The sequence below is a fragment of the Protopterus annectens genome, chromosome 9.part0 (assembly GCF_019279795.1).
Source record: "Protopterus annectens isolate FY-2018-M chromosome 9.part0, PAN1.0, whole genome shotgun sequence".
Classification (NCBI taxonomy): domain Eukaryota; kingdom Metazoa; phylum Chordata; order Ceratodontiformes; family Protopteridae; genus Protopterus; species Protopterus annectens.
In genome coordinates, this window is record NC_056743.1 from 666291056 (window position 1) to 666318256 (window position 27201).

The window sequence follows — 27201 nt, forward strand, 5'->3', positions numbered from 1 at the left end:
GTTGGTATATTTAAGTAGCGGGGGTGTGGGGGGCTTGCCCCCACGTGAGGGGGCTGCAGGGGGGCTTGGCCCCCTGCCTATATCCTTTTGTTTTATTTTTTTTTTTGTTTTAAAAAAATGTTTTAATGATGATTCAATGTTTTACTACTTCAATCAGTAGTTTTCAATGTTTAATGATTTGAATTAGTAAAACTTTGATCATCTAATATAGACCCCATCTTAGCATGGATAACCTTTATTATACATTAATTCAAGCCTATGAGTGTGGATGTCAGTCTGGGACAATTGTTCCTATTGAAGGGAGGGGTTAAACTTCATTATTTGAATATGTACATCGATTTGTGTGTTCGTATTAAGTTAATGTGTTCTGGGGGTGTTCTAGGGTTGTTTGTTTGTTTGTTTGTTTGTTTGTTTGTTTGTTTGTTTGTTTGTTTTTATGAGTTTTCATTAAAACAAAAAGGTTTTGTAAGATGTGACATATGTTCAAATGTATATGACAAGAAACAACTGTGTAAAAGATAACCTGCCAAAAATGAATCAATGCATGTAACACAAAAGTTGAAACTAGACATTTAAAACAAAAGCTGTTACACATAATAGTTGGAAATAATAACTTCTTATCCCAATAACACTTCCCATGTTATCTTGAAATATGAATGGTCTCACATATGTATACAAAAAAGAAAGAGTAGTGAAGTATATTACAAAATGCAGAGTGTAGATAGCTATGCTACGGGAGACACATTTAGAAAGAATTGAGCATGTGAATTTGATAAATAAAGGATTTCAGGATGGCTATTTAGCAGAATGTCTGGGACAAAGGGAAGGGGATTACTTGTATTAATTGCTAGAGGAGCTCCAATAGTCGACAAATGATAATAATTGTAGATTTGTAGTACCAAGTGGCTACTGTCAAAGGAGGAAGATTACACTAGCATGTATTTATGTTCCACCTAAAACTGCTATAATGGAGCATAAGAAAATTCTGTGAGAAATAACCAGCTTTCAGTAGGTAATATTACTTATAGGTGGAAACTGGAATTTGATTTGCAACAGCAAGGATGTATCTGGGGGGCCTAGAAGGGAAAATATAGCAAAAGAGGATAGATTATTGAAAAAATTTAAGAAAATATTTTGTATGAAAGATGTGATTTCATTAGTAGGAGTTCAGAGAGAGAATTTACATATTATTCTCCAAGGTACAAAAACTGGGCTAGACTAGACAGTAATTATATTTCACAAGAACATGTGCATTTATTAGAAAGTTTTGATAAGCATCCAATAACTATTTCAGATCATGGGTAAATAATAACTAAAATAAAATAGCAAGGTAATGAAACAATAATTAGACATTGGAGGTTCCTTATCTATCTGTTAAATAGAGAAGGATTTAAGGAAAGGGTAGTGGAAATTATTCAGGAGATATTAGGAAAGATAGAAATTTCTTATGAAAATATAGCTGGGGTGTGGGATAAAATTAAAGTGGAGTTTAAAAATAGGGTAGAAATAAAAGAAAAAGAGATATGGTTAAGAAGTAACAAGAATTATTTAGAGGGATTGACAAAGGTTGAAGCGCTGCAGCTTGGGGGAATCTCAGAGAACAAGAAGAGGTGCAGCTGAGAGTGGTAAAGAGAAAATAAGGGACTACCTTGATAATATGCATGAATTTAGAAAGATTGCTGTTAAGCAACTGTTTTTTGATAATAACTCCAGAGCACAAAAGCTTTTAGCAAAACAGTTCAGGCAACAGAAAGTAGAAAGGGTTGTTGCAGAGCTTAAGGAGCATATAATAAGGAAAATAATCAGAGAGCCTGTTAAAGTATTAGAAATATTTAAGTATTTTATGAAAATCTGTATAAAGCAGAGAAATGTAGAAATCAAGAAAAAGTGCAAAAGGAAATATTTATGGAAGAATTAAATATACCAAGGTTAGAGGTAGATGAGGCTCAATTACTAACAGCTATAGGAGGAGATGCAATAGAAATAGTGATATATAACCAATCTACAGGAAAGTCTCCAGAAATAGATGGTATTCTAATGGAAGTTTGGAAGCTAGGAGGGAATAACCTGATAAAGATCTGGAAGATTTTCTTTAACAGTATTTCAAAAGGAAGAGTAGTATCAACAACCTGGAAGAAAGTGGTGGTGGCCTGTAATACCTACAGATGGTAAAGCCCCATCAGATCCAGCTTCATACAGGCCCATTTCAATTCATAACTATGATTTAAAGTGTTTATGTCCTTAATGGCTAAAAGGATGGCAAAGGTGATGCCCAGATTGATAGATATGGATCAGTGCGGTTTTGTGAAGGGGAGACAAACATTTGACAGCATTAACAGAACAATGATGATCTAGAGGGAAGCAGAATGTAAGAAAATATAACTGTTGTTTGTGGGTCTTGATGCAAAGAAAGCATTTGACAGAGTAAGCTGTGATTTTTATCAGTAAGGCAATGGAAGCATTTGCATTCCCTGATGAAATGATAAGGTTGATTAGTAGGATCTATGAAGGATCAGAAGTTAAAGGGGGGGTCCTCTCTAATATGTTCTGTTTGAGTAGAGGAAGTACGTAGGCGTGTCCTCTTTCCCCTTTATTTGTGTTTATATTTAGAACCACTAGCAAATAAAATAAGGAACGCAGAAATTTAAGGATATAATTGGTATGGTAATCAAAAACATCTGTCTTTATTTGCAGATGATATTTTTTTAAACCTGATAAAAACAGGAAAAGGACATTTCAGTGTTGTGAAACATTCTGAGACATTAATGAAGATAAAACAAAGATAATAGCTGTAAACTATTTACCCACACACAGACTGGTTCAGCCACACCCATACTTATGGGGAGAAACAGAGTACAAAGGATTAGTCTACTACTTTGTACTCTGTTTCTTGTTAGTCCTGTCACCCTCTTAGTCACAGGTGGGATAGCAGACTTTACTTGAGCCCCCAGATTACCTCTGTTTTCATATTTACAAGGAGATGATAAAGTGAAGTACTTAGGAATATGGATTAAAAAGGATTATATTATAGCAGCTAAGGATATATGGGAAGAGACTAAAAAGATAATACAAAAACTGAGAAATTTAAAGGTCTATTTTATGGATATGGATTGCAAGATACATGCAGCGAAAATGTTTTAGTCCCTTTTTATTTTATACACTGGTTGGTCATTTTTTTATCATCCTGTGGAGTCGCTGTATACAGAAATTAATAAATAGTTGAAGGATTTTATCTGGGAGGTGAATAGGGCAAGACTCAAGTAAGATAATTTGATCCTTCCAATAGAACAAGGTGGTTTGTGATTACTTGATTTGAATAAGGTATTTCAGAGCTACACGGTTAAGGTTGCTATTCATAGTGCAAGCAGAATACTATAATTCAAAGTGGAAATGGATGCTGATGACACAGGGGGAAGTTCGAGAAATAAGGAAAGACTGGGATTTTGGATCCATATCCTTAAGGTCAATAACAATAATCCTACATTATATTATGTAGAATACAGAGGTCCAAATGGAGAAATGATAAGTCAGCAATCAAAGGAGAGTAGTACTGCTGAAACTGAATTCATCCTCAAGTCTTGGAGAGTACTTTCACGAAGTGGACCCTGTTTTTTACAAAATCCCACCAAGATGACACTGATATATAGACAGTATTTTATATAGCATATATTATGGACAGAAGTAGGTCAAAATTAAAACAGATGGCTGGGTGCATAAGACCCAGTTTAAAAAGTACCCAATCCTGGTAGACACACTGGAGCCAAGACTGGAAAAAATGACAGTGTAGAATCCTCAAGATACGGAAACATTCCTTCAATGGGGCCAGGCCAGGCCTAGGGTGAGTCCCCCCCATTGTAGAAGGAAATAGTCCACAAATATCACAAAAAACTGATAGACCTAAGAAGAGCCATAAAGGCAATATAGTGGATTATTGATAAGAAAGAAATTATGCATTGTTACTATCATGCAAAAAGCCCAGAATTTCCAGACACAAGATATACTAAAAGAGTAGTAGAGAAATTAGAGGAAAGACAAATACTTCCACAAGAAAAAATGTCAGAAGCTTCAATTAAAAAATTGTGTTCATTAATGCAACAGATTTGTGAAAAACGTTATATAGACCAAGAAACTTTGATCTGTTTGGAAAAAGAAGCATCTGAGGAAGTGCAAAAATATTAACAATAAACCTAGAGATTTTTTTAAAGTATGAAAAAGAAATATGGACATGGGAAAAAGAGATTTGATATGGTGCAATATTTATGCAACGTTAAAAGCCAAATTAATAAATACAAAAAAGGTAGCTCCTAAGATATTCAAAGTGAAATACAGGCAAAGGTATGGAAAACTTCACAAACAAATATCACAATGAGGGAATGTAGAAAAGAAGGTTAGTAAAGTAGAAGTTAAAAAAAATAGAAGTTTAAGTTATGGAATGCCTGTAAAGTGAAGGATTTGGTGTAGAAGTTCTTAACACAAGTTACATCACAGCAAGATGGAATGAGTCACCAAAGTAAGGAGAAACCGGAAGACCAGGAGACGTCTGAAGAAGTATGCACATGGGAAAGAAGCAAAACTAATCAATACAAAAAGAGCAGCACCAAAGATATTTGAAGAGAAATACAGGCAAAGGAATCCAGACATGGAAGACTTTACAATACAAAACAATAAGAAGACAAAGAGTAAAAGTAGAAAAGAAGATTAGTAATGGAGAAGTTAAAAAAAATAGAAATTGAGGTTATGGAGTACCTGCGAAGTGAAGGATTCAGTGAAGAAAATCTAACTTGGCACCATAGCAGGATAGAGTAATAGATATCCAAATTGAGGAGAAATCAGTGGAATGGGAAGCAATTGGTCAGTTTCCATATGAGGATACTTTGGGACCTTCTACAGGAACCCAGTATAAATGGTCACGCAAAGCTGGACAGGAAGGGAAAGTACAGGAAACTGTGGCAACTCTAACGCAGTCAATGTTAAGGAGTGATAGGCCAATGAGTTCCTATATGACAGAGCAACAGATGACACAGAATGAAATTGAAGAGAATTTGCCACAGGAAGATGCTATAGAACTTTCTATAGAATGCCTGCAGGAAATGGAGAACAAAGAATGTGCCCTTAGTTTAGAAGAAAATGAGCTAAGACAAGAGTTGCTTGATTTAATAGAGATAGATAGACATATTAAGATCAATGAAAGAAATAGACTGCAGAAGGTCAATAAAACCCAAAGAGTTAGAAGTTTGATCAAACAAATGAACACAGTAAGTAGGACTGTCCATAGAGACCCATGTTATATAACAGAAGTAAACAGTATATATTACTGTGCAGCTAAATTAATTACAGATAAAATTCTACCTCAAGAACACAGGGTAGTGAGGGATAGAAAGGGGAGAAATCGAATACCATCATGGAAGTATCAAACAGAAAAAAATATAAAGCAATTAAGACAAGAAGTGTCACTGTTTGAAGAGTACAGACGAGGGAACAGATCAACAAAAGTACTCAGAAAGATAGACGTGATAAAAGCAATGTGCGGTATTGTAACAGATCATCATTTATCATGCATTATCACTAATAATAAACTAAAAATATCAGCACAGGTAAAAAAACTTAGAAGATACACATATAAAAATATAGGAAAAGTGCAAAATAAACAATTTATTGATGACCCAAAAAAAGCTTTATGGAGAGTTGGGAAACAAAGTAAAAATAATTGAAAAACCACCAAGAAAAGAAGAAATGGATACATTTTGGATAAGTATTTATGAAGATCCTGTGGAACATAACAAAGATGCTAAATGGATAGGAGAAAAAAGAAAGAATAAGACGTTCAAGGGTACAGGATATGAAATGGGATGAATTAACAACCAGAGAGATAGAAGCAAAGTTAAAAAAAAAGTTTCTAATTGGAAACCCCCAGGCCCAGATGCAGTACCTAACCTCTGGTTAAAATTATCATCTTTGCATGAAGATTTAGCTATGAGTAAGAACTATTTATATGTGCAGCCCAAACAGACACCAGCCTGGTTAACAACAGGAAAAACAATGCTCCTGTAAGCTATCCTTAAAATTATAGACCAATACCTTGCCTTCCAACGACGTATAAACTATACATTGGAATTGATGCTGACAGAGTTTATAGTCATTTAGAAGAAAACTCAATTATGGCAATAGAACAAAAGGGCAATAAAAGAAAGTCATATGGAACAAAGGATCATTTGGTGTTAAATAAAGTCATAGTGGAGAACTGTAAAAAGGGGAAGAATCTACGTATAGCATGGATTTACTACAAAAAAGCATTTGACAGTATCCCACATTCATGGATAAAGCAGTACTTAAAAATGTATAAGATACACCTTACACTGATAAATTACATCACAGTGACCATGAAACAGTGGCAAACCACTTTGCAGTTAAGCCATAATAAAGGACGAATTATTATTCCAGGTATAAAAATTCAAAGGGTGATATTCCAGGGTGATTTTCTGTCACCGTTGCACTTTTGCCTTGCCCTTAACCCATTAAGCTGTCTGCCTAACAAATTAGGTCATGGCTATACTTTGCCTCCCAGAAAACAACAAAGTATAAAAACATCTCATCTTCTCTGTGTCAATGATTTAAAACTGTATAGCTCATCAGATGAGGAACTGAAAGCAGAGCTGCAAGTAGTCAAAACTTTTTCAGATGATGTAAGAATGTCATTTGGTCTTGATAAATGTACAAAAGCAACATTTAAAAGCAGGAAAGCTGTGGCACCAAGAAAACATCAGTTTGGGACAAGAATGTGATATAAAAGAACTTGAGCAAGAGGGAGTGTATTATTATTTGGGAATTGATGAAGGATCAACAATACAACAATGAACAAATGCAAATAAAAGTTAAGGAATATTTTAGAAGACTTAATTTAATCCTGAAAACAGCGCTGACATCTAAGAACAAAATTAAAGCTATAAACCGATTTGCTCTCCCTGTCATAACTTACAGTTTTGGAGTGATAGACTGGCCCCAAAAGGTGTTCAATAGATTAGACAGGAAAACAAGAAGGATGCTTTGTGCTCAACAGATGATTTATAAAAATCACTGCATACCAAGATTATAAATCCCCTGTTGGGAGAGGAGGTATGGGCTTCCTTGAAATAGATTACATGTATAGATCTGCAGTCATGGGACTGCATACATATCTGCTGACCTCACAAGACCCAAATATAGTAAAAGTTTTGAAACATGAGGAGAATAAATCTAAGATGACTTCCTGCTTAGTCTAGCAGAAGCATATTGGTGTCAGGTAGGAATGGAAATTAAACCAGAAGTAGATAAAATTAGGCAGCGACTGAATGTGCCAACAAAACAAAAGAAAGACTCTAAGGTGAAGGATCAGATGAGAAGGCAGGAAATGTGGAAAATGCATAAATGTAGTGGCAAGTATAGAAAACTCCTGGAAGAACCTCATGTTGATCAGGATGGAATCCAGGAATGGTTAAGGAGAGGCAAATTCAAAACAAAAGATGAAAGGTTAATATTGGTGGCCCAAGATAGTGGGCTTCATACACGTTGGTTTACAAAGTCCATTGAACATGTGGGAGAAACAGACAAATGTAGGTTTTGCAAAAAAGATGTGAAAACAGTTGCACACCTTGTTGCTGGTTATGATATACTAATGGCAGAAAGACTGTATACTGAAAGGTATAATAATGTGGCAAGACTGTTGCACTGGGGATTGTGCAAACTTTATAATACTGAAGTAGCTGAAAAACACTGGAAATATAAGCCTCAAAGCATCATAGAAAATGATGAAGTGAGGAAACCAGATATAGTGGTCCATGAAAAGAAGACCAAAGTAGCAGTAATCATTGAAATCGCTACACCCAGTGACTACAGTGTCTTGCATACAATAAGGACACAAATTCATAAAATATCAGGAATTGTAGGCAGAACTGAGAGCAATGTGGAAGAAAGATACTCAGTTCCAATAGTGGTAGGAGAAACAGATCTTATAAAAAAGAATCTACAATCATATTTAGACGTTAACAATACATGTAACTCCCTACAGATTGCAGAAGGGGTCATTACTGGGCACATTACTGGTGCTGCGAAAAGTACTTCTAGCTGACATCAAAGATTGAAACAATACTAATTTCATGAACTTTATTCATATTTTGATTTAGGAATGGGATCCATTCCAGTCATGGTATTAGAAACCCAAAAGATTTGGAGAAATTAAAGGGACAAAAACAATATTATATTCCTAAAGTAGCAGAAAGTATTGTAAGAATTAAGACAACACAGGAATGGAGAAAGAAGATTCTGCTGATAGGGATGACTGCAAATAGAGGTACAAAGAATAGGCAAGAGGGGGCTGGAATTTACTGGAGAAAACTGGCCAATGAACCAAGATATTGGAAGAAAATAATCAGGGAGGCAAAGGTAACCAAATTGTAAGAGGCCAAGAGTCAAAGACTAATATCGTAATACAGGCAAACAGAAAGAAATAGGGAGATCCTAAGCAAAGCATCAATGCTGGTAGAATTTTTAGTAGAATCTAGAAAGAAGCTGCTACGAAAATAGGATAATTAGTAGGACATAAATATTGCATGATAATTATAGGAGAGCAGGTTAGAAAGGATTGGGAAGGGAGACTGGGTAAGCAATTCACAAAGAATAAATGGGAGGATATGTGTATTGCTCCCAAATATGCAACAAAGTCTACAGAATTTAGAATCTTTTCTTGGAAGTGTTTGCAAATATATTTTTATATACCCCAAGTAAACTCCAAAGAATTTTTCCTCAGACGGACAGCAAATTTTGGAGGTGTGGTAGGGAAGAAAGAGGTAATTGGGAACATATTTTTTGGATGTGTAATAAGTTGGCAGACTAAAAATTCTCTGCAGACAACCCTGTCAGAAATACTGGGAGAGAAAATTGGTGTACTAAGGAAATTATTTTTTGAGCTGGGATACGCAATCGGAATTGCCTAGACATAGTAAGGCCTTGCTGAGTTTAATTGTGGTGATTGCCATAAAAGCAATTATAGAAAATGGAAATCAAAGTCTAAACCAAACTACAAGTAATTATTAAAGTAAAAAAGATAGAAGAACTGGAAGTGGAATCATTAGAAATGGGTAGGAGCAAATTACATAAAAAAATGGGAATTGTTGGAACAGCATATGCAGAATAATAAATCCACAATAACATTCAACGAACCAACCAAACGATGAAGAGATAACAGCTTCTAGTAGAAATAAAACCGTAGATTTTATTACAAACAAGTTAGCGCTTTTGTGGTGTGTCCCATCGCTTCATCAGACCATACAGCTAAATAAAAAATCACTGCTTGCTTTATACTGATAAAACACATCATCAAACAATCAGTGCTTCATAACAATTAAGCATCAATTAAACATTCCAACACTCAAAGTAAAATATATTTCACTACTTTGCAAAGTTGAAAGCCATTTATATTGACACCACTAATAGATTTGAACATCCAGAGTTACGAAGAGAATTTAAGTTTGATGATGTAGCTAACTGCAACACATCTAATGTGGTATATTTGGCAATCTGTAATGCCTTCTCAGCTTTCTATGTGGGAAAGACTAATAGGAAGATGAGATTTAGAATAAGAGAACATTTATTGGCTATTAAGAATAAGGTACTCACTAATGCTGTAGCTAAATACTTCTCTTGGAAGGATCCACACATACAGTTAGACTGCTATTGATGGAAAAGATAAGGGAGAAGGAGTGTGGGGGGATATAATAAATGATACTGAAACATCTGAGACAAGATGGATTATCAGGCTTAGAGGAGACAGAGTTAAAGGCCTAAATGATATGATTCCTCTAAAACCTATTTAAAAAATAGAAGGCTTTTCAAATAGATATGAGTTTTTACAATATGTTTGTGTACATGTTTTTTTTAATTCAAGAGCTGTTGCTGTGTTCTTAGCTAGTAATATTCATAGCTGTTAGAATGTGAGAAAAGTAGTGAAATGTATTTTACTTTGAGTGTTGGAATGTTTAATTGATGCTTAGTTATTATGAAGCATTGATTGGTTGATGCTGTGCTCTATGAGTATAAAGCAAGCAGTGATTTTTTATTTAGCTGTATGGTCTGATGAAGTGATGGGACACATCACGAAAGTGTTAACCTGTTTGTAATAAAATCTATGGTTTTATTTCTACTACAAGCTGTTGCCTCTTCTTCCTTTGGTTGGTTCATTGAATGTTATTGTGGATTTGTGTATGTATTTTTCTCTTCAACGCACCATTTATTCGAGCTGTGACCTTGTTTGTGATGTATGCAGAATAATGTTTTGGAGGAGGAATGAGGTTTAAGGGAAGGCAGAACTTGAATGAGCTATGCAATGTTTGATTGACAATGACTGTATAGATTATAACTGATGCATAATGTTTACAACTGAAAATATGTCAATATGGTTTGTTTTCATTTATATAAATGTATGATTAAAAAAAAAAGAATCATGTACTTTTTAAGTGATGTTTGTAGGGGACAAGGCTGTGTCTCCCACATCCCTGCTACTACACGCGCGCGCGCACACACACACACACACACACACACACACATACATACACACACACACACACACACACACACACACACACACACACACACACACACACACACACAAACACACACATATATCTTCTTCTTTCGGCTTTTCCCGGTTAGGGGTCACCACAGTGGATCACCTGTCCACTCATGATTGGCAGTGGAGTTTTACAGTGACATGTTGCCAGCCCGGTGCCCAACCTTCCACAAAAGGCACACACATGCACGCACTCATGCCTAGGGCCAATTTAGAGTGTCCAATCCACCTACAGCATGTCTTTGGGATGTGGGAGGAAACCCACGCGACCACAGGGAGGACATGCAGACTCCGCATAGAAGGCACCACAGCCGTGGATCGAACTGGAGAACCTCTTGCTCTGAGGCGACAACTCTAACCACTGCACCACTGTGGCCACCCCAAGGGGTAAAGCACTTATCACAACTGACTAAGTTCAATCCGGGAAGCACAGCAAAAGAACAAAGAGTAAATGAAACAATATAGAATATAGTGCAGAACAAAATAATACAGATCACAATGTAGTGCAAAAATAGTTTTGTGTAATATGCAACATTTGGGTAAGAAGTATAATAAAATTACCGTATACAAAATATACAAGATGGCAGCTCCAGGCTGTTGATCAGTAGGAAGATAAATGGATAGGCCACACATTCATACAGTTGGGAGGGACAGAAGTTAGGAGAGAGATTATGTAATGTTGCCAGAGGTGAGGCATTTTCATTTGCCTGTGTCTTTGAAGTGATTTTTAAGCTGAGGTCAGTACAGTGAGAAGGAAGATGCTTGAGGTCAGTACACTGAGAAGGAAGATGCTTGAGGTCAGTACAGTGAGAAGGAAGATGCTTGAGGTCAGTATAGTGAGAAGGAAGATGCTTGAGGTCAGTACAGTGAGAAGGAAGATACTTGAGATGGGAGAGAGAGATTCCCAGAGTTGGGGCAGAGAATTGAGAAGCTATGATCTGTGCTGTGAAGTTTGATGCTGGGAACTTGCAGGGAGTGAATAGAGATGTTCTGATTTCTGAGGATGTAGGCAGGCAATTGTCATATTGGCTTGGATGTCAATGGTCGGAAAGTTTGATTGTATAGAGTTTGTATAGCCAACAGCCTAGGTGAAGTTTGCTTCTCTGTATGACAGGGTGCTATTTTACTTTCTGTAATATTTTGCAATTGTGTTCTTGTTCTTGGAATAGAATAATGAATCTACAGATTCTATTTTTGATTGGATATTTCTGGAGGTCTTTTTTGAGGATGAGACAACTAAGGGAAGGTGGTATTCGAGTTGTCAGAAGAAGATTCCTTTTCCTATTTCTGCTCTGGTAGATTCAGAAACTGCCAACCAAAGTTAATTACTCTATCAGTAAACACCCCTGAGAGCTGACCCAGTAGTAAGGAATCTGGGAAAATATTTAGACAGTAAACTGACCTTAGACTAACATGTAGCAATGGTAATAAGAAAATCATTCTGTGTCACCTAACCTATAGGTTAGGATATGGCATCTAGGTCCAACGAGGTTATAGTACCACCCTACTTGGCCCTTATTAGACCCATCATTGAATACAATGCTTCCTTTGGCATGTATCTAACCAGACACTTGCAACATTTGAAACGCTCACAAAGGTTTCTCACCAGGAGAATTGAGGCCATGAATACCCTGTCCTGAACTGATCATCTACAGGATCTGTCTCTGAAATCAGTCTCCTACAGGCTACTGAGAGACGATCTTCATCTGGCTTAAAGGGCTTCCTCACACCCAACCCTGATGGATCTGGTGCACATGTGCAAACCAAATACTAAAACCACGGATCTGAAACTTACTTGTGGCATAAACTGAACATGCTGGAGAGACAGATAATCTGTCCAAGGGATCTCAGCACTGTGGAATACGCTCCCCATCCATGTAAAACTGAGTGCATCCCTAACCCTATTCAATCAAAACTTTGACAATTGGATGGGAAATTGTAAATTTACCCTGTACTGGCCCTGATGCCCCTTATGTGCAGAGGATGTCAATGAGAAAAGTATTATCCTTACTAACATACCCCCTACAAATCCTTAGCTACCTGCCTACTAACATGCCCCCCTGTGTGATATGTGGGACCTAAAAAGTTTGTGGTGCGAGGATAGACTTCTAAAGGCCCTGGTGGTCATTCAGCTAGTAACAACCTATAAACCTATGACAAGGAAATTTTGTTGACCTTGAATAATAATGTGTATATTTTTATATATATGTATACATTAATGTATACACACACACACACACACACACACACACGTATATGTGTGTGTATATACATCCATATATATTTATATATATATATATATATATATATATATATATATATATATATATATATATACATACACATATATACACATACACAGGCACGCACACACACACACATATATGTGTGTGTGTGTGTGTGTGTGTGTGTGTGTGCATGTATCTCTTTCTCTCTCACTCTCTCTGTCACGATCTCGAGCAGAGAAAATTTGAAAAGTTAATTTTCTAACATTGCAGTAGCTCATTCAAGAACTCAAATCCTTGAGAGCTCGAACACCTGAATGGAACCCATATATAAATATATATATATATATATATATATATATATATATATATATATATATATATATATATATATATATACTGTATGCTTAAAATATGTAAAGTTCAAACAAAACAGTTTTGTTCTTCTGAGCATAGTTTAAATCATGCATTACTTTTTGTAATAGGCAGGTCATCCACCAGTAAAGTATCGTCTTTGATAAAGAAGTTTCTTATCGAGTTTTCTGTAAAGACAAAGCATGTTTATAACTGATTATTAGAAATCTGTATTTCTGGAACAGAAATCTGCTTGGTGGTGTTATGTGCTAACAGCAAAAGTCATTCTTCTAAACTGGAACTTTTACTGTCTTTTTTTAAAATTCAGTTTCCTAACTGTGGTAGATGACTGGACACTTTGCCCACCATTTTTAATGTAGCAAGAGGATTTTTATCTTCAAAAACACTGTATACAGTTCTAAACTACAACTCCTTAGCCCTGACACAGCCCTTGTTTTTTTTTTCTTTTTTGTATCTCGTTATAAAATTCCACACTTTAAACGTTCAAAGGTATTAATAAGGTATCTTGCATCTGTGCAAAAACAGTAATACAGTAACATATATGGGAATAGCTCCACAGCTTTGAAGCTACAGCTCTGTAAACAGGAATATTAGTTTGAGATGAATACTAACTTCATATCCTTTACAAGAAAGTCTTTACTGTAGACAATATATACCTGTACCCTGCCTCTTTCTTATGCTAATGAATTTCCTGTACAAAAACAAATTTTAGTGCAGGAATTATTTTTTCAGTAACATAAACTTTATTTTCTCACTATACAGAATTTATAAGGCAATGACATTCATTTACCATTTCAAAGCTTTCTGTTTCATTTTCTAACGTGGTCCGTTTAGAACCAGAACCATAAGTATGTACATCAAAATAATCTCCAGGTGCTACTTGACACTTTTACCAGAAGTCTGTTTCAAAGCACACTATTGTTTTTTCTGTTTTATATCTAGTAGAAGCAAGTCAAATGTGCATTGCAGCCTTATGACATAAGTATTTTGCTGAAGACATGTGAGGGGCAAACCAACAGCTGGAAAATCCCCTAACAATTGTGATTTCATAGTCTCACCTTTCATTTCCTTCAGCTTTCCCTTCAAACATTGTACAGCTTTCTCTTTCAGGCTATCAGATGAAGCCTAAAATTGAGCTGATGTCTAGTGTCATTCCATTTCTCTAAGAATGCAGATTCTTTACTGGTGGGAAAAAACACTATTAGACATTAAACATATCCGGAATATACTATCTACTAAAACTCGGGCTTAGTTTTACCAATTAGTACATGAGTAGTAGCGTTCAAGCCATACACATTTACAGACATTAAATGAGAATCTCTCATGTTGAGAAACAAGTAGAGTACATGTCAGGGAATCACTTTTCTGTGAATGCTGATTCAGTGGGTCCATTCCATTGAATGGACTCAACTCTGTAGTCCAAAGTGAAATGGGAACAAGACCACTACATCCCCAGTCTAAGGGACTTCACTTTCTGTATCCTCTGAATTAATTTAACCTACCATTAGGTGAGATAAACTCAAGGCAAGTTAAAACCACTGCAAATTTGAACCCATTTACCAGAATAACTTCAATCAGACACATATACCCCAAGCTATACTGACCATCTTAAAGCACTTCTCTCTCTCTCTCTGTCTTCTGTTTCCTGCATTCCTGAGAGGGAACCTCTGTCTAGCCTACAAGGCCTCAAAGGGCCCATTCCCATGTGACCTTCTACATATCCATGAAACAAATAACCTTAACAGTCAAGATATCTAAACTTCACCCATAACATAAATAAGACCTGGTGGTGAGATTGGCATCTCTCTCAGAAAACCCTTCTTCTATGGAATAAACTCCCTTTGGATGTAAAGTAGAGTAGCTCCTGGACTTTCTTTAAGCATAACCTAGATGAATAAATAAAACAATTTAATACAACCTAAGTCATACCAAGTTTTGATCCCTTTCAGTGGGAGGTTGAGAAGTTAAAGTTATTTGCATTGACAAATACTCATGAATCTCTTGTCTAGGTTACAGACTGGTCCACTAGATCAATAACCCAGTATTAATCTATGAACAATCGAATAAATAAGCAAATAAATAAATAGAAATAGCATTGGACTATACTACGAACTTGGTGAACCCATTTATGGAACAGGTTTCATGACAGGCAATTTTATCAAATTCCTTTATATTCTAGCAGATAAATAAAACTGCAGTTCTCTACATTTTAAATAATTTTAGAGAAGAAATTAATTTTGATGTCTCTATTATTTTATTTTATGGGTCTGTTTGGAAAGATATGGGTGAGACAGCTACAACAATTTGTGGTATACAGCTTCTTTGAACTTAACTGTAGTTTGATTTTACCATGTTATGGATTGTAACATTGTAGGCTAGAAGCAATACCAGAATTTGATGATAATATATACCCTTTCTCCATGTTTATTCAGTTATGATATCAGTATACTATTATATTTAAGTATGATGCTGCAGAGGCCTTGCTGTAGTTTTTATTTTCCATTTACAATGCCATTGAATTAGTTTAATCTGATGTATTTCTTTCACATTATATGGATTTGAAGGTTTGGTACACATCCAAATGATTTTCAGTGAGGCATATGCATTAAACTAAATACCATGCCAATTCATTCAGACATGTGCATGTTTGCAGCAACTCAAAATATAATGCAAATGAATGATTTTGTGGGTGTTTTCCACTAAATAAAGTATTCTCTCTCTTCCTATGTACAGAAACCTCATTTAGTATATTTAAGTACCAGGATGTAGTGGATGAAATCTCCATATTAGAAGGTTTAGTAAAGCTTGTCCTTGCAAAAATAAATACTGTTTAGTCACATATTTATAAATTGCTACTTTTTGGATACATCCTTTGTTTGGTTTAGTTACTTATCTTCTCCATTACTGAAAGAGACATAAAGTAATTAGACTCAATGTTTGCAGTGAGACAGATAGTGGGGAGGTAGCTAGAGAAGTAGCTATAGATGAGGAAGTAGCCCAACTGGGTGCTCCTAGATTTGGAGAAAGCATATGACCAGGTCCAGAGAAATTTGATGTGAGCAGTTCTATGCTAGTTTGAAGTCCCAGAAACATTGATATAATTATTGCAGACTATGTATAGGGACCTTATGATACAAATATGAGCAGTGTTATGACTCGCAGTGGGGTTTCCAGTAGAAGCGGGTATGCATCAGAATTAAGCTGTGAGCCCACTTTTGTTCATATCAGTGACAGACTACATTAGCAAACAGGCTGGGTGGACAGATCAACAAAGCTATTGTATGTGGATGATGTGGCACTACAACCAGACTGTAGACAGAAACTTCAACAAATGATAGGGGATTGGAATGTAAAACTGAAAGTACATGAGATAAAAATAAGCACAAACCGTAGTCTTGGCAGCAAAGAGGAAGAACAGAAGAATCTGAAAACTGAGATGAAAAAGAAAATGGGGGGGGGGGTAAATAGCTTCAAGTATCTGGGAGACTGAGGAGAAGGGAAACCTGACTGAGAAGTTCAAAGCTGGAATCAAAGGTGATGCAGCCACCTGACACAGAGTGTCAGGGGTGGCTAGCTAGACTGGCAAGAACTGTAGAGCACTAGCTATGCTTCAGAGTACTACCTATGCTTCAGAGTACTGCCTATGCTTCAGAATACTACCTCTACATCAGAATACTATTTATGGTTCATAGTACTGCCTCTTCTTCAGAGCATTACCTTTGCTTCAGGGTACTAACTATGTTTAAGAGTACTGCCTATGCATCAGAGCACTACCTTTTCTTTAGGGTGCTACCTATACTTCAAAATATTAACTATGCTTCAGAGCACAACCTATGTTTCAGAGTAAGTGGTTATGCTAGCTGTTTTGTTGCATTTGCCTATTGACGTGTGATGTACCCACAATATTTAACTTCTACCATGCATTTTAATTATTATATTACCTGTGCTTATTTTACATATGGCAGTTCTATTTTCTGTCTAGGTTTCCATGTCTCTACCTTTAGTGTAACTATAATTCTTACATAAACTCTTTTCCTGATCATCTTTTAAATTAGCATTTTTGTTTTCTCTTCCTATACAGCTTTCATACAGAAGCTCCAGTTTTTGTAGCTCATAAGCAACATTATAAATCTGACCGGCACTACAGCATCAGCATCGCATTTCACCTTCTGTTCTACTCCAATTTTCAAATAAAAATTGACTTTATGTGAAAATAGCTGTGTAAAAATGTAGCTTCACAAGCAGTCCTCCTGATGTAAGGTTGTGATGGGCATTACTAACGTTTAATAAGTGACAGAAACCCCGTGTCGGTTTTCAAAGAATGATTGCTAGTCAGTTTTATTACATACCCATTTCCCCTAACAAAGTATATGATATTTAGTAGAGAAAATAAGAAGTATAGAGAAACAGTGGTACAAAAATAGTTGAACAAGATTATACAATAGTAACTAGGTTGAATTTAGGCCTCATTGGTGTGCTGTACCTAGGCTGAAACAGTTTCTGGCACTGTTATAAAAGGGACACTGTAGTCCTCAAATTGCCATGCTGCAGACAATTACAAAAACAGTACCAAAGTTAAAGATCATGTGAAAATGGAAAATCTGATTTACCAAAAATTTTCCATCCTCACAGCTCTCATTATAGAGCTGGTCCGGTTGTGCAATTTGAATAAATCGCCAACGAGTTTCTCGGTTATAAAAAGTTATTTCCACCATAGGAAAGTTGTTGTCTCTCCTTACCTCTCACATGCTCCCTTTGACCTACATCATCACACCTAGCATTTTGATGACATAAGATCAGGGGTGCAGGTGATTGGATTTCCCCCAGTTCTGCTTACAAATACCAGTAAACATTTAAAAAAAATTAAGGACCAGGCACCTGGGCAATGCTAATATTTAAGGAATGCAGGTATATTCCTTAAATATTAATGCTGTCTGGAATCCAAACTATGACCTTTTTTTCTTTTTCTCTTTAGGTGCACTTCCTTCATGGCACCATAGCCACAAGAAAAGTGCAAATCAAATGACAAAAGTAATTAAACGGTGATATACCCAATTTCCTTTTTATCAGTATAGGTACTTTGTTAGGGAAATTGTGTGGAATGTTTCAAAGCCCCCATGCTGAAGGATAACACTGTCCAAGCTGCAAAATCCTTTACAAATGCATTCTATGGGCATCTACAAGAATGCATGGATCATGCTATCCCAAGCAAAACCAAGACTTATTCCTCCAAGAAAAGGAAACAAGTCTGGTGGACTCCTGCCATAAACAAGCTATACAACAGAAGGAGGAAACTAGTACAGAAAAGAGTAAAATCCCAAGAATGGAAGACATCCCTGATCAGTATCAGCAAGAAACTACGATCCCTCATAAAATCATCCAAGGCAAGCTTTGAAAGAAAAATTGCCAAGAACTCCAAAGATAACCACAAGGCATTCTTTAGCTATGTCAAGAATCTAAGTGGCAATGCTCAGACCTGCTCGGAGTTAATGCAGAATGACACAAAATACACTGAACTGACTGATATCACCAATATCCTGGCAGACAGGTTCAGTGCAAACTTCACCCCCAAAAGGACCCATAACCATACCAGAAGAATGTAGAGTCCCTGAAATCACAGACACTCAGGTTAAAACAGCCCTCTCCAAAGGCAAACACTCAGCATCAATGGGACCGGACAGTGTTCCGGGCTGCATCCTACACGAGCTCAAAGATGAACTAACCCCTCACCTAAACACACTGTTCAATCTCAGCCTCTCCACAGGCTACATACCCATAGAATGGTGCACAGCAACGGTTATCCCGCTCCACAAAGGTGGAGCCCCAACAGACCCTGGGAACTATCACCCTATAAGCCTGACTAGCTTGGTCTGCAAGGCTATGGAGTGCGTCATCGTGGAACTCATTAACAGAGACATTGGGGACCTCCAAACACTGGAACCTACCCAGTTTGGCTTTGTTAAGGGCAGATCATGCCTCCTAAACCTGGTGGACTTCTTTGAGAAAGTTACCAAGGCTATAGACGAGGGAAAGGTGGTACACACAGCCTACCTAGACCTCGCTAAGGCATTCAACACCATTCCCCATTCTGGTATTATAGACAAGCTCACCAGCCTGAACATAAACCCCTACGTCACAAGATGGGTTGCCAACTGGCTTATGGCCAGAATCCACATGGTGACAGTTGCGGGAGCAAGGTCCGTCTCTAAACTGGTTACAAGTGGTGTTCCCGAGGGCTCAGTCCTAGGACCCCCCTTGTTCGGCATATACTTCTCAGAGGTACAGGCAAGCACAGGAGGACTATGGCTGACCAAGTTCACAGACGACTGTAAACTAGGGGCTATAATTGACTCTCCAGCTGACACAGACATCCTCCAAAAGGGTCTCACTGAGATGGATACCTGGTGTCAAAATCATGGCCTCAAGCTAAATGCCAAAAAGTGCATAGTCATCCCCTTTGGAAAAAACAAAGTACCCACAAACTACCACATAGGTTGCAGTCCCCTAAATACAGAAGATGCAATAAGGGATCTGGGGACCCAAGTAGATAGTAATCTCACCTTTGATAATCACATTGCCAAAGTGGTTAGAAAATCCTTCTACATGGCCCACCTAATCACAAAATGGTTTTCATCCAGATCAAAAGAGGTCATTGTGCCCCTCTACTCATCAGTCATCAGACCCATCTTAGAGTACAATGCCCCATTTGGGATGTACCTTACAAGACACCTGCAACAGCTGGAAAGACCACAGAAGTACCTCACCAAGAGGATCAATGGCCTCAAACAGATGCCCTATGCAGCTCGACTGAAGAAACTCCAGTTGTACTCTGTTGCATACCGCCTACTCAGAGGTGATCTCTGCCTGACATACAAGGCCATGTCCAACCCAGAATTGATGGACATGCTCCACCTAAAGAAAACCTTATCCCCTCGAGCCACACGATCTAGGGATCTAAACCTTACCACAACAATAAATAGGACGTGCTGGAGGGATACATTCCTGTCCCAGAGACTTCCCATGCTTTGGAACAAGATCCCAATCTACATTAGGAAGAGCTCCTCACTAACACTCTTCAAAAGAAACCTTGACAAGTGGATGGGAAATAGAAAGTTTACCTCGGGGATCACTTCACTGGCTCTGCTGGACAGAGGCACAGGGAACTAATCTAAGGGGATGGCGAAAGCCAACACATTCTGGCTAGGCTTATAAATGTCTTCAGGCAGATAGCCTAGTACCCACCTATGAACCTATGAGAGCTTAATAAATTAGAGTTGTAGTCATTCTGCAGAACAGAACTGTACTAAAGGCTAAATTAGCATGCTTAGTGTAATCAAAGAACTGACAGTTAAAGAAAAAATCAAAATCAAGCTAAGGACATATAAAAACACCTCAGCTATACTTTATGATCTGTGTAGTCCAGTCATGGAGTCTAAATCAACAGACTCAGCACTCATGTTTGATATAAAATAACCCCTCAGTAAGAAAGCAAACATTAGTGCCACCACAAAACCTAAACAGAAGTCAAGCATGGAAACTGACAATATATTAAAAGATAGATTCTTTAGCACTTCTGCAGCATATGGTGTTGCAGTAAAAATGCAACCAGAAGTTTTATAATTTGATCTGATTTTCCTATGATTTTTGCTGGTCCCTGATCACTGACAGAATCAAGTGACTTTCTTAATATGATTTTCTCTGTAAGAAAGGCTTTTCAGTGCACCCTTTACCTGATAGTTTATGAATTATGGTTGGAAGTGTTAGGTGATCTAGGCTATATAGAGCTTTGAGTGGGATAAAAATAATGACTTTTATTTTGGCACACACAGTAGTAATTTATTTATTTATTTATTTATTTATTGACATTTGTTGACCGGGTTAGTCCAACTGTGATTTTGTCCCATTTTCAGTGGAAATCCGAGGAGAAAAGCTCCAGATAGTACAATAAAAAACACTACAGTAGTATACAGGCATAGCAAACAATAGAAATAAAACTAGTCATTACAGTAGTAATACAAAAAACAAAACAATACAGTAGTAAATAATAAACAAAGCAACATTAACAATAGTTAAATGACAGCACAAGTTTTTTTTTTTTTATGCTATGTAACTGTACTGGTGGGGATAGAGTTCAGAAGTATGACAAGGACAGATGGAGTGATTCCAATGTGGGGGGAGGAGAGAAATTATGTAGGGTCATAGCAGGGGCAAATTCTGGAATTGAGTAAATGAGTCTTTAGTTTTGTTTTAAATAGTGGGGTGTGAGAGACTGAGCGAATGTCAAGGGGTAGTTTGTTCCAGGCTTGGGCCACAGAGTGTTTGTAGAGTAGCTTACCTACTGACTTATTTGGGTGGTAAATATCAAGCAATTGTTGATTAGAGGTGCAGAGGGGTCGAGATGGGGTGTAGACAGAGACAAGGAGAGATAAGGATGGACAGTAGGATGGTTTAAAGAGCACAGAGTGCAACATGTGAAATTGATAGAGCTGTAGTAGTTGTGGGAGTTCTAGCCATTGTAGAGACTTCAAAGCAATGCAGTGGTGTGTGTTGTTTGGGGAGTTGGTGATGAATCTGGCTACTTTGTGGTAGGATTCTTGGAGTTTATTCAGGGTAGTTTTTTGGATATTTGTGAGAACTGGAGCAGCATAGAGGAGTGAGGGGAGGAGGAGTGCTTGTCCTAGGGTGAGTCTAGCTTTGGGACTGAGATATTTTTTGTTTCGGTATAATAGATCTAATTTCTGATGTGTTTTCTTTATACATTGCTGTATGTGTTGATTGAATTTTAATTCGTCGTCGATAATGACTCCAAGGAGTTTTGTGTGGGTGTCAGGTAGGATAGCTGTGTTATTGCACGACTTAATGACAAAGGAGGATTTATGATGATTAAGAGAGTGGGGTAGGAAGAGTAAGAGTTTGGTTTTAGTAGGATTGAGAATCAGTAAGTTTTCTGAAAGCCATTGTTCAGTGGAAAGTAGAGCTGTTTGTGTTAGGGAGTGTAGGTCAGAGATGTTGTTGGCTGTAGAAATGATTGTGGAGTCGTCTGCATATTGTATAAGTGAGGACTGATGGCATGAGGTGAAAAGGTCATTGGTGAAGATGTTGAATAAGAGGGGACCCAAGATGGAACCTTGTGGCACACCAGTAGAGAGAGGTAAGAAGGGAGAAGGGGAAGAGAGCCATTTAACTGATTGTTTGCATTCAGACAGATAGCTAGCAAACCAGTTGAGGGTGGGGGTGGAGAGGTGAAAGTTAGTGAGTCTAGATAGTAGTAGTGGATGAGACACTGTATCAAAAGCTTTGGAGAGGTCAAGAAAGAGACAGGAAGTATTTTATTGTTGTCCAGAGATTCTGCTATGATGTGAGTGAAGGATAGTAGAGCAGTAGTTGTGCTGTGATAAGGGCGAAAGCCATGTTGGGTAGGGGTGAGTACGTTTTGATTGAGAAGGTGATTCATAAGTTGAGTGTGAATGCATTTTTCAAGTATCTTAGATAGTGGGGACAGAATGGCGATGGGTCGGTAGTTTGAAGGGTCAGTGGAGTTACCTCCTTTGTGGAGAGGGATAGTGTAGAAGGATTTCCAAAGGGTAGGAACAGTAGATTCTTGCATAGATCTATTTATTAATATTGTTACTGGGTAGGCGATAGAGTCAGCTGCGAGTTTAGGGAAGGTCGGAGGTAATTTGTCATTGGAGGGGGAGCATGTTTTGAGTTTGAGCAGTAGAGATTTGATGTAGGAAATGGGCACAGGCTTGAAGTAAAAGGGTGAAGTGTTGGGGGTGGGTGAGGGGACAGGTACTGAGGGAGAAGTGATTTTGTATGGAGGAGATAAAATGTGAGTTAAGTAGGGTAGCTGTTTCCTCATGAGTTGTGTTTGGGTAGGGTGAGGGGTTAGAGGGATTACCAGGGTAGAGGATGCTGTTGAGTGTTGTTCAGAATTTACGAGGGTTTGATTTATATTTGTTCTGCCCTGAGCTATAGAATGACTTCTTGTCTGTTATTACCTGTTTTTTAGCAAGATTGCATAGTTGTTTGTATTTGAGTAGAAGAGGTGTTAGTTTGGATTTGCTCCAGGCTTTCCAGAAACTGTCTCTTTGTTTCATGATAGACTTAGTTTCTTTTGAAAGCCAGGGAGCATGATTGGATTTCACTCGAATCTTCCTAGAGGGAGCTAGGGAGTCTAGAGTATTTAGGAAGATGTTAAAAGTGTTAACAGAATAATGGACAATAAAACAAACAATTCTGCAATTAAATTACTGGATAGGCATTGTATGGATTCTTCCACTGAACTGGGTACATAATGGAACCTAAACACAATCTTTAGGTATTTGGATGGTCTTTTTTCAAATACATAATAACTGTTTTTCTGTCCTCTATATATGGCATTTGCAGATTGTCTAAGGAATTGGTGAGGTTATCTGTGAATAGTATTTCTACACCACCTCAGCTTTTGTTGGACTTAGTATGATGAAAACATATCCTATCCAAGTGATTAGTTCCTTTTCTAATCCATGTTTTTGATAATGTCAGATATGGGTTTATAGTTTTTATTTTATTACAGATGCTTTGGAAGTATAATTGTGTTACCTTAAGAGGAATGGTTTTAGCCTGCAAGTGAAGTGTAGCTGACAATATATTATAACTACCAGTGGACTGCACCCTGATGAAACTCCAGTAACTGGTGGACTGCCATGGGTACTTTATAAATACTTAAGAAGTCATGTACTGACATTTCTGTGTCTGTTATGAATAATATGCATTTCTTTTCACATACTGAGAATATCTTCCACCATGGACATGCCTGTTTCTTTCCCATACCGAAGTCCTTTCATTAATGCAGAGTGGAGAGACCCTATGAACTGAAAACAGCCTAAGCCCAAAACAGACTTAATCTGCCACTGGTTGTGGTGATGTCCAAAATATAGCACATGAGACACATTCTAGTCCTGGCTTGTTCCCTCACTCTACAGACTGTTATGCAGAACAGTGAGGCTGTAGTAGCAGTGAGCCAAGAGCCAGAAATATATGCACATTACTGAAAAGACAAGAAAGTCACTTACTGTGAATCACACAATAGTTAAATTGGTAAATTAAATAAATGAAGAAAGTACTTGAAAACTAAATTATGTACTAGTAAGGGGAATTGTTGGCCCTAATAGACACAGTTATTTGTTTGGCTAAAAATATTGATAAATGTGTTTCTGCGCTGAACCAATAGGTCATATACCATATGCACACAGACACACACACACGTGTGCACTGATATAAAATTGTTCATGCCATCTCTAACAGCTATCCAGATCAAAACCAGAAAGCCAATACAAAATTATGGACACTTCTCAGTAGTTCATATCTACTGTTAACATGCCTGACAAAAATTACTTTGATTATAAAAAAGCCTGAGGTGTGCAAAGTTACACATTGAACCTGCTTACAATCTTGTGTTAATGGCATTGACCAAACATGTTCCAATTATCAAAAGTGGGATATCATTCATGTCTACTTGACATAGCTTCTCATGCTATGAAACATATAAGAGGTGGGACAATGGCCTCCCATTGCTGTTCTAATATGCAGCTGGTATTTAAAGAGCCACCCAGTTGTGGTGGAAAGAAGGAAAACATCAGGCCTCATGGTAGCTGTGGTTTGCTTGTACAGCTCAGATAGTCCTGTACAACAACTCCTCTGTCACATGTTTTCTCAGTGGGACCCCAGTATGTCCTAGCCCTGCAGGTGTAGTAAGCAATACTCACTCAATGGATCCAGTGTCTTAAAGTTCATTTCCCTTTCAGCAGTCACAGATTTAGTAACTAAAGTGTGAGTTACTGTTGCTTTAGTTTTCATGAGTACTGAATCTTACATGTTTTTATGATGCATTTTAGTTCTGCTTAATACTTCATTAAATTCAGAGCAGCTGAAATGTACAAAGTTGCTTGTGCTTATAACATCAGAGATGCTTGAAGTTGCAGCAAACACATCATCTAATGCTTTTCATTGTAAATCATTTATATCTTCTATATAAATACATAATAATATTATTTATATATATATATATATATATATATATATATATATATATATATATACATATATATATATATATATATATATACATATATATATATATATATATATGTATATATATTTTTTAAGGTAGTATTTATTCAATAATCAATCCATTTTGTTGCGGTGATTGAACCAATCTAACCATTAGCAATCTGGTTTTAAGTCAGCCATAGTAGAACCAACACATGCATGTATCTAATTTGTAGTTGATATATCTTCTTTCAAAGTACTGCATGATGTTTATAGGAGGAATGTCACAGATTTCAGAAGACATGATTGAAAATCTTGTGTAACACATTTTCAACAGATTTGATTAGCAACTAATCACAAAAAAGATAATCAGAGAACAGCTTACTACATGAGTCTGTTATAGCAAAGAAGTATAAAAGCTTCAAGGACACCAGGTAGATGTGTACTGTGATATTCATAAAAGGAAATGACCAGAGTATAAAATAGACATACTATCTGTAATCACTTTCTCTAGAGTAGAACTAATTGCATTCAACATGAATAGTCTGGCAAATGACAAAGAATTATATGTCCTGATATCACTAAGGAAGAACAGAGTTCAACAAGATAAGTCATTGTACTAAGAAAGTGGAAATATATGGCACATTTTATTTAAATGAAGCCACACAATGAGAATCTGGTCCCATTAGAATATTCACACTATATTTACTGTCATGGTCCTTCAGTTATGTAGGAGGGTAGTCGGTGATTCCAGTTAAGGGTGTAAGCTGGCACATTGGATGTAATAAGGTATTGTGCAATGGCTGAAAGGTGTATTAACAAAAGGAGGAAATTTCTGTAAGTTAGGACAGGAAAATTTTACTAAAAACATACAGCAAATTATAAAGCAGGATTTATAACAACACTTTAATCGAAATAAAATGACCAGAGTGGGTCAAATAGCTGATTACTGCCTAGTAAAAGATAATCTGTCCATGCTAAATGAACTAAATAGATAGAACAAGACTTTTAAGTGCCTCTCAGTTGTAGTTTTCATTGGTTTTGTAGATTAACTTTAGAACTGTTTGTTGTGTTCCTAGCTCTACTAATGGCTTCATTACATTTCTCTCATTTTTTTGGGTTGTTCTATTTTGTTTTGCTTTGTTTTCCTGTTTCTACCAGTGGTTTCTTCAAATTTCTCCATCTTTCCTTTTCACAGAATCATGATGTATGAAGAAAAAGCAAAGGATAAAGAAGACATTCCCTCGGGCCCTCCAACTAAGAAGGTCATTGCAGATCTTCCATGATCTGGCACAGTCGTGACAAATTGCACTGCAACTCCTGCACTATGCTCCTTCTAAAGTCTACTGATTGCAAGGCAGATTGAAACCTGGATGAACCTAAAAGATACCTACACCTAAAGAAAAGCAAATGTGTGAAAGCTTTGAAAGGAATGACTGTACATAAACTGTGAACTTTTTTTTTTTGGGGGGTTGAGAGGGTAATATGTTACTGAAATATATGAATAAAACTAAGTCAAACTTTGGAAACCTTTGGTCATTTATTATATACATGAAATACATTAGCAGATTATGGTGACAGGCGCACTGTTTGCTTCATGCCTGTGTCATAATATCCAGAAATGGAGCATGATTTGGAAGTAATAGCTTTCTGTCATGATAGCTACTCTGTCCATATTATCGTGTCCTTACAGGTACAGACAAAATGCAAAGAATATTGAACTGTATTAAGAAATGTAGGGTGCATATAGTAATATTGCAGGGGAAACGTTTGATAGAAATAAGTATGTGAATTTGACAAAGGAAGGATTTCAGATGGTCATTCAGCAAAATATCAGGGACAAAAGGAAAGGGGACTATAGGGGCTCCAATAGTGACTGAAGAGGAGAGGAAGCAATAATGGCAGATTTGTGGTGGTAAGTGGTTATTGGCAAGAGGATTATGCTGGCATATTAGTTAAGTATACTTA

The 27201-nt window shown here is 37.0% G+C and overlaps 1 protein-coding gene across 1 annotated transcript in view; it reads left to right on the forward strand.

The window, feature by feature from the left end:
• The window catches only part of AIF1 (allograft inflammatory factor 1), a 252474-nt gene extending 225774 nt beyond the window's left edge, over nucleotides 1-26700 (forward strand). Inside the window, exon 6 of the mRNA XM_044083259.1 lies at nucleotides 26432-26700. Coding sequence (XP_043939194.1) covers nucleotides 26432-26519 — 88 coding nt within the window. The 3' untranslated portion in view covers nucleotides 26520-26700. The remainder of the gene's footprint in view (nucleotides 1-26431) is intronic.
• Nucleotides 26701-27201: the final 501 nt, after the last annotated feature.